Below are 9,217 nucleotides of genomic sequence, written 5' to 3' on the forward strand. Positions count from 1 at the left end.
AACATTTTGTTAAAATAGAAGTTGATAGCTGTGACCAAATGACCTTACTCTTAACCCTTACCTTAACCGTTTTAAATGTAATCTTCAATGGGGACACGTCAGAGTTGGACGTCCCAAGGATTCCACTTAAGACTTGTCCAATGTTTAAGGTGTACCAGTACCTGCATTTTTCATACGAGTGTTTCTCGAGACATCCTAAAGGTTAAATGTGTAATGTTGATATTATAAGGGAAAACACTGAACAAGTAAATATGACATCACAATAACTACCTGATGTCATCAGCACTGACCCCTGTACAGTTGTGATAATTAATGATAAGTATGAGTATAGTGCATTGTGTAAATAAAACAATGCAGAATCAAGTTTAATTAAACACATTTATTAAATCATAAATAAATACCATAGTTATATAAATATTTATTTAGTCCTATAATTTGAACAAACTACATTTGGTAGGTGCTAAACAGTGAGGAAAAGGAAAAGGCATGGAAGTCTTTCACTCCTTTTCCCCGGCTGACCTACCACCTGGTGGGCTTGTCCTCCCCACTGCCCTGTCCCTGGGTCTGCAGGTAGACATCATACAGCTCCCTGAGGTGGATGATCAGCTCCTCTGTGTTCTGGCCTGTGAGGGCTGACACAGGGATCACCCTCTGGGCCACGTGGCCCCTGAGGGCCTCTATGTTCCCCCGTGCCCCAGGCAGGTCCATTTTGTTGGCCACAATAGCGTGGGGCCGGTGGGAGAGTCCGGGTTCGTACTGGTCCAGCTCGAAACGCAGGTGCTGGAGCTGGGTCCAGGGTTCTGGGGAGGACAGGTCCAGGACGAAGAGCAGGAAGCGACAGCGCTCAATGTGGCGCAGGAAGGAGATCCCCAGGCCTCGGTTCAGATGTGCCCCACGGATGATACCAGGGATGTCAGCCACTAGACACAGGGAACGGGAGGGATGGTAAACTGCATGATCAACCCAACATAATATACAACAGTAAGATAAACTCCATTACCTGCCACTTGCTCATGGTCCCTGTACTTAACAATGCCCACGTGGGGGTTGAGGGTGGTGAAGGGGTAGGCAGCCACAGCAGGCCTGGCATTGGAGATGGCCCTTAGAAGAGAAGACTTCCCTGCATTAGGAAACCCAACCTGAAGTGGAAGAACACACACTAACATGTAAATCTAAGAAAATGTTACACATTTTTGCGGGATCAAGTGTATCCCATGTATATGTCTACAATATTATTGTGACCAGCCCACATTATCATAAGATAGGCCTGGTCAGTGGAGAGAGAGGTCCACTCCTGTGTCTCACCAGTCCGGCGTGGGCCATGGTACGCAGCTCCAGCTGGAGGACCCTCTCCTGGCCTCTCTCTCCCGGGGTGGCCGTCATGGGGGCACGGTTCTCATTGGACAGGAAGAAGCGGTTCCCCTTTCCCCCCGCCCCTCCAAACACAGCCACGTACTCCTGGCCGTGCTGGGAGAGGTCTGCCACCGTCTTCCCATGCTCCTTCACCACCGTGCCCACTGGCACCTGCACGGTCCCAAAACACCACACACAACATTCAGTTTGGCCTTCACTTTATTTTAAAGTCAGCATTTTGGTATCTGGTATTTACTTAGTAATTACATCGCTAAATTAAAGTAATTACAAATCTATGTACATACAAGAGCCCCTAATTCAAAGCAACACCCCGGGCCGTAGCCATGGGCACTAACTCACAGCGATGTAGGTTGTGCTGGCGTTGCGTCCGTAGCAGTTCTTACTGCCTCCTGAGTCGCCATCGTCTCCTTTGTAAACGGGGGTGACCTGCGCCAGGGACTTCACTTGCCGTTCGACTGGAAGCACGCAAATAACAGATAGACGGGAATAGGACTTGATGTATGCATACGAAACCTTTCTCCAATGTCCTGGTTAAAATATCCCTACCAATTCAAAATGTTCTTCAGCCTGATCAAATCAAATCACATTTTATTTGACACATGCACCGAATACAACAGGTGTAGACCTTACAGTGAAATGCTTACTTACAAGCCCTTAACCAACAATGCAATTTTAAGAAAGAATAACCCCCCCCAAAAAAAAAAAAAAAAAAAAACATTTAATACAAAAATAATAACAAATATTTAAAGAGCAGCAGTAAAATAACAATAGCAGGGCTATATACAGGGGGTACCGGTACCGAGTCAATGTGTGGGAGCACCGGTTAGTCGAGGTAATTGAGGTAATAGGTACATGTAGGTAGAGAGAGTAGCAGCAGCGTAAAAGAGAGGGGGGGGCAATGCAAATAGTCTGGGTAGCCATTTAATTAGATGTTCAAGAGTCGTATGGCTTAGGGGTAGAAGCTGTTAAGAAGCCTCTAGAACCTAAACTTGGCGCTCCGGTACTGCTTACCGTGCGGTAGCAGAGAGAACAGTCTATGACTAGGGTGGCTGGAGTCCTTGACAATTTTTAGAGCCTTCCTCTGACACAGCCTGGTATAGAGGTCCTGGATGGCAGGAAGCTTGGCCCCAGTGTGGTACTGGGCCGTACGCACTACCCTCTGTAGTGCCTTGCGGTCGTAGGCCCAGCAGTTGCCATAACAGGCGGGGATGCAACCAGTCAGGATGCTCTCAATGGTGCAGCTGTAGAACCTTTAGAGGATCTGAGGACCCATGACAAATATTTGTTCAGTCTCCTTAAGGGGAATAGGTTTTGTTGTGCCCTCTTCACAACTGTCTTGGTGTGCTTGGACCATGTTAGTTTGTTGGTGATGTGGACACCAAGGAGCTTGAAGCTCTCAACCTGCTCCACTACAGCCCGTCGATGAGAATGGGGGCGTGCTCAGTCCTCTTCTTTTTCCTGTAGTCCACAATCATCTCCTTTGTCTTGATCATGTTGAGGGAGAGGTTGTTGTCCTGGCACCACACGGCCACGTCTCTGACCTCCTCCCTATAGGCTGTCTCGTCGTTGTCGGTGATCAGGCATACCACTGTTGTGTCGTCGGCAAACTTAATGATTGTGTTGGAGTCGTGCCTGGCCATGCAATCATGAGTGAACAGGGAGTACAGGAGGGAACTGAGCACGCACCCCTGAGGGGCCCCCGTGTTGAGGATCAGCGTGGCGGATGTGTTGTTACCTACCCTTATCTCCCGGGGGCGGCCCGTTAGGAAGTCCAGGATCCAGTTGCAGAGGGAGGTGTTTAGTCCCAGGGTCCTTAGCTTAGTGATGAGCTTTGAGGGCACTATGGGGTTGAACGCTGAGCTGTAGTCAATGAATATGTTGTTGTTTCAAATTCTAGGCCAATTGTGGATTTTGGCATGATCACAACGTTTATCTGAATAGGTAAATGAAAGCTTCTCAGAAGACCAATACTTTTTAACCAGATTATCAACAATGTATAACCAGGTCTGTTTGGGAATAGTGCAACATCGTTGAGAGAGTGACAGTGTTTCTCACCCACCTTTGATGATTATGTTCCCCCCGTCTCCTCCATTCCCTCCGTCCGGTCCACCCCACTCTTTCCGGGGCTCACTATGGAAGGTGCAGGCCCCTTTCCCACCTGCTCCAGCCAGTAGCTTCACATTGCGGTGGTCCACAAAGTGGCGAGTCTAAGCAACAGAGCGAGAGCCAGAAAGTGAAGCAGAACTAACATTCACCCTCTTGAAAACTTAACTTAGCTAATATGATTGTCACATCTTATTGTCTAATCAATATTTGCTTATCCTTATTTGAGTCAGTGTTCATTTTGTCAACAAAAATAGTGACTAAAATATTAATCACACACATATTTTTCAGTGGCAATTGACAAGACTATAACTGACTAAATAGACCCAGAAAATAATATATTTCAGTTGACTAAAACGAGACAAGATGAAATTATCTGTGACTAAAATCTGACTACTAAATGGACTAGACAATCGTTTTTGGAGAGAATGAGAGCTTTTGAGTGATAAGCACAATTAATATTAGCAGCACAGAAGCACAGCGCAGTTCTGTTCGGCAGTGTGAAGAACCCGCCACACACAGCTTAGCCTACATCAGCTGGTGAGCTGCGGGGGAGCAGGCGATGAGTGTGGGTGGGCAGACAGGCTCTGCTCCGCCTCCGATTATACACATCGTGCAGGCAACTCTCCTGCTTCCCCGTACCTAACCAGTCACCACCAGCCTTCTAGTTAGATACCCTTTGCATAGTTAAGAAACGTACGCTGCTTTATGAAATTAAACACAATAGCAGCATTACGTTTAATAGTAAAACAACAGTCTAGCTATGTTTTTTTCTCCCAGCCAGGTTCTGTAGCCAACGTACTAGCCAAGTCTCCCTCTTTTCCTCAGAGAAAACGGCTAGATTCTAGCCATTACCGTTCAAGGGATATGACCCATAATACCAGCACTCTCTTTTTTTTCTTTCTATGGTGCATTGGCGCGCCGCATTTTACATAAAGCATATCACGGGCCCTTCTAAAACTAGGCTATTTGCCGTCCGGACCGTTAACCATTTGTTTAGGCTACACCTTGTTCAATCTTGTTACCTCATTAGCTAGCTGTTGCTAAAAACCTGGGGCACGTTCAGCAGGATGCAACGTTATGGAACGTTCAGATAGAAATATGCTATGTAGAACAAACATGCCCCTCTGACGTGTTGAATAAGGAATAACGTTGGCTCTATTCATGGGATTTCTATCTGCAACCTGGACTCGAGCACGGGGACTTCAGCCATGGGGACTCGACCATTGGTGACTCAGACTTTGACTCGAGCACAGGGGACTTGACACTTGATTCGGACTTGAGGTTTAGTGAGTTGACTACATCACTGGGTGAAACAGTCATTAGCTCCCGTTGATTGATGATTGTGCTACTCTCTCTGTGTTTGTGTGTGTCTATTTTGCATGTAATGTGCAATATCAGGCTGAATTAGTAATTTACATGACCAGATAATTCTTATATATGTTTGTCATATTTCTGCTGTTGGGAAGAGAATGGGATGTTATGCAGAATATGTTGGTAGGACAAGGGTATGTATATTTGTGCACATGAAGTCAGTGATTTATGTTTACTATAGGTTAATGCGGCAATACAAATGTGATGACTAAAATGTGACTAAAATGAAAGGGCATTTAGTTTACTAAAATGGCCCATTGTTTGTCATTGACATTAACTAGACTAAATCAATATTCAAACTACAAATGCGACTAAGACTTAATGATATTTTAGTCAAAATGACTAAGACTAGACTAAATCAACAAAAAAATTAGTGCAAAAACTAAAACTGGTTGAATGCATGATGGAACAAGTAAGCCTTGTCCAGAATTCCCCAAAGTGCACAAAGACTAGAGGATAGGCATTGTAAGTTAAGTAGCTACAGTGCATTCGGAAAGTATTCAGACCCATTGACTTTTCTACATTTGGTTAGGTTACAGCATTATTCTAAAATTGATTAAATTGTTTTTCCCTCATCAATCTACACACAATACCCCAACATGACAAAGCAAAAACAGGTTTAGAAATTTTTGCAAATGTATTACAAATAAAACACTGAAAAGTATTCCCACAGCATGATGCTGCCACCACCATGCTTCACCATAGGGATGGTGCCAGGTTTCCTCCAGACGTGACGCTTGGCATTCAGGCCAAAGAGTTCAATCTTAGTTTCATCTGACAAGAGAATCTGTAAAGTCCATGGAGAATAAGAGCACCTCCTCCCAGCTGCCCACTGCACTGAGGCTAGGAAACACTGTCACTACCGATAAATCTACAATAATCAAGAATTTCAACAAGCATTTTGCTACAGCTGGCCATGCTTTCCACCTGGCTACCACTACCCCAGCCACCAGCTCTGCACCCTCCGCTGCAACTTGCCCATGCCCCCCCCGTTTCTCCTTCACACAAACAGACAGCTGATGTTCTGAAAGAGCTGCAAAATATGGACCCCTACAAATCATCTGGGCTAGACAATCTGGACCCTTCCTTTCTAAAATTAGCCGCCGAAATTGTTGCAACCCCTATTACTAGCCTGTTCAACCTCTCTTTCGTAACGTCTAAGATCCCCAGAGATTGGAAAGCTGCCACGGTCATCCCCCTCTTCAAAGGGTGTGACACTCTAGATCCAAACTGTTACAGACCTATATCAATCCTGCCCTGCCTTTCGAAAGTTTTTGAAAGCCAAGTTAACAAACAGATCACCGACCATTTCGAATCACACCGTACCTTCTCCGCTATGCAATCCGGTTTCCGAGCTGGTCATGGGTGCACCTCAGCCACCCTCAAGGTCCTAAACGATATTATAACCGCGATCGATAATAGACAGTACTGTGCAGCTCTCTTCATCGACCTGGCCAAGGCTTTCGACTCTGTCAACTACCGCATTCTTATTGGCAGACTAAATAGCCTTGGTTTCTCAAATGACTGCCTTGCCTGGTTGACCAACTATTTCTCAGATAGAGTTCAATGTGTCAAATCGGAGGGCCTGTTGTCTGGACCTATGGCAGTCTCTATGGGGGTGCCACAGGGTTCAATTCTTGGGCCGACTCTTTTCTCTGTGTATATCAATGTTGTCACTCTTGCTGTGGTGATTCTCAGATCCACCTCTACGCAGACGACACCATTTTGTATACATCTGGCCGTTCATTGGACACTGTGTTAACAAACCTCCAAACGAGCTTCAATGCCATACAACACTCCTTCCGTAGCCTCCACCTTCTCTTAAACACAAGTAAAACTAAATGCATGCTCTTCAATCGAATGCTGCTGGCACCCGCCCACCCGACTAGAATCACTATTCTCGACGGGTCTGACCTAGAGTATGTGGACAACTACAAATACCTAGGTGTCTGGTTAGACTGTAAACTCTCCTTCCAGACTCACATTAAGCATCTCCAATCCAAAGTTAAATCTAAATCGGCTTCTTATTTCGCAACAAAGCCTCCTTCACTCATGCTGCCAAACATGCCCTCGTAAAACTGACTATCCTACCGATCCTTTGGTGATGTCATTTACAAAATAGCCTCCAACACTCTACTCAGCAAATTGGATGTAGTCTATCACAGTGCCATTCGTTTTGTCACCAAAGCCCCATATACTACCCACCACTGTGACCTGTACGCTCTTGTTGGCTGGTCCTCACTACATATTCGTTGCCAAACCCACTGGCTCCAAGCCATCTATAAATCACTGCTAGGCAAATCCCCACCTTATCTTAGCTCATTGGTCACCATAGCAACACCCACCCGTAGTATGCGCTCCAGCAGGTATATCTCACTGGTCATCCCCAAAGCCAACACCTCCTTTGGCCGCCATTCCTTCCAGTTCTCTGCTGCCAATGACTGGAACAAACTGCAAAAATCTCTGAAGCTGGAGACTTATCTCCCTCACTAAACTTTAAGCATCAGTTGTCAGAGCACCTTACCGATCACTGCACCTGTACACAGCCCATCTGAAATTAGCCCACCCAACTACCTCATCCCCATATTGTTATTTATTTTGCTCATTTGCACCCCAGTATCTCTATTTGCACATCATCTCTTGCACATCTATCTTCCAGTGTTAATACTAATTATTTTACACTACGGCCTATTTATTGCCTTACCTCCATAACTTGCTACATTTGCACACACTGTATATATATATTTTCTGTCGCATTTTTGACTTTATGTTTTGTTTTACCCCATATGTAACTCTGTGTTGTTGTTTTTATCGCACTGCTTTGCTTTATCTTGGCCAGGTCGCAGTTGTAAATGAGAACTTGTTCTCAACTGGCTTACCTGGTTAAATAAAGGTTAAATAAAAAAATAAAATAAAAAAATCGTCTGAGAGTCCTTTAAGTGCCTTTTGGCAAACTCCAAGTGGGCTGTCGTGCCTTTTACTGAGGAGTGGCTTCTGTCTGGCCACTCTACCATAAAGGCCTGATTGGTGGAGTGCTGCAGAGATGACTGTCAGTCTGGAAGGTTCTCCCATCTCCACAGAAGAACTCTGGAGCTCTGTCAGAGTGACCATCGGGTTCTTGGTCACCTCCCTGACCAAGGCCCTTCTTCCCCGAGTGCTCATTTTGGCCGAGTGGCCAGCTCTAGGAAGAGTCTTGGTGATTCCAAACTTCTTCCATTTCAGAATGATGGAGGCCACTGTGTTCTTGGGGACCTTCAATGCTGCAGAAATGTTTTGGTACCCTTCCCCAGATCTGTGCCTCGGCACAATCCTTTCTCGGAGCTCTACGGACAATTCCTTCGACCTCATGGCTTGGTTTTTGCTCCGACATGCACTGTCAACTGTTGGACCTTATATAATCATGTCCAATCAATTGGATTTACCACAGGTGGACTCAAATCAAGTTGTAGAAGCATCTCAAGGATTATCAATGGAAACAGGATGCACCTGAGCTCAATTTCTCGTCTCATAGCAAAGGGTCTGAATACTTATGTAAAGTATCTGTTTTTTATTTGTTATACATTTACAAAATGTCTAAAAACCTGTTTTATTTCATCCATTTTAGAATAAGGCTATAACGTAATAAAATGTGGAAAAAGTCAAAGGGTCTGAATACTTAACGAATGCACATTGCTTGGCAATATAAACAACCATGTTCTGCCGAGGACAGGGGATAGCTAATCTAGCTAGTTAGCTTCATCACACTAATACATACCAATTTTTTTTCTGACAGTTCTTTCTTTTGGGAATTTCCTCTAGGTTTGGCGCACAGTGCAGAGGACGTGGTGACATTCCTGATTCCAGTTGTTTTCCTCTGTGCTGCCAAGTGGCTTCTGAGCCCTATCAACCAGCTGCAATTCACCTCGTTCCTAAAGCAAACGTGTGCAAATATTCGGCTTATCTCTTGGACAAACCATCCTCGGCTCTGAACCTTTGTCAATATAGTTAACATTGCAAAATAATCAATGTCATGTCAAAGGGAGACAGTCAGAAGTGTCGCCCTGACCTCGTTAACTAGCTAACAGTAACGTTAGCAGGATGTGTTAGTTAGCTAGCTAGCTAGCTCTGTGACTGTGGCAATGAGCTAACGTTAGCTAGCCAAGTCACTTTCAACAAGCCTACTAATTTAATCGGCAATAAAAAAAACTATGTCCATCTATCTATCTCTAGATATTTCACAAAACCTCGCAATCTACAACGCTACCAAAAATTAAGCTTTTAGATCAAGCTAACTGTTTGGAACGACAACTTCACTTCAGCAGCATGTTGTGAGCGCTAGCTACGGTAGCTACCGAAGGTCAAAAAGCACATGAAGTCAAAGCATGGG

The 9,217-nt window shown here is 44.9% G+C and overlaps 1 protein-coding gene across 1 annotated transcript; it reads right to left on the reverse strand.

Moving 5' to 3' along the window:
• Positions 1-370: 370 nt before the first annotated feature.
• On the reverse strand, positions 371-9,211 carry LOC311147951 (mitochondrial ribosome-associated GTPase 2-like). The gene is made up of 6 exons (XM_084184802.1): positions 8,606-9,211; positions 3,434-3,581; positions 1,714-1,829; positions 1,306-1,524; positions 1,001-1,139; positions 371-920 (listed from the first exon to the last, which is right to left on the reverse strand). Exons 1-6 carry the CDS (start codon positions 8,840-8,842, stop codon positions 520-522), a joined length of 1,260 nt encoding a protein of 419 aa, XP_084040928.1. The 5' UTR covers positions 8,843-9,211; the 3' UTR covers positions 371-519.
• Positions 9,212-9,217: the final 6 nt, after the last annotated feature.

Source organism: Coregonus lavaretus (assembly GCF_964263955.1).
Source record: "Coregonus lavaretus genome assembly, chromosome: 20".
Classification (NCBI taxonomy): domain Eukaryota; kingdom Metazoa; phylum Chordata; class Actinopteri; order Salmoniformes; family Salmonidae; genus Coregonus; species Coregonus lavaretus.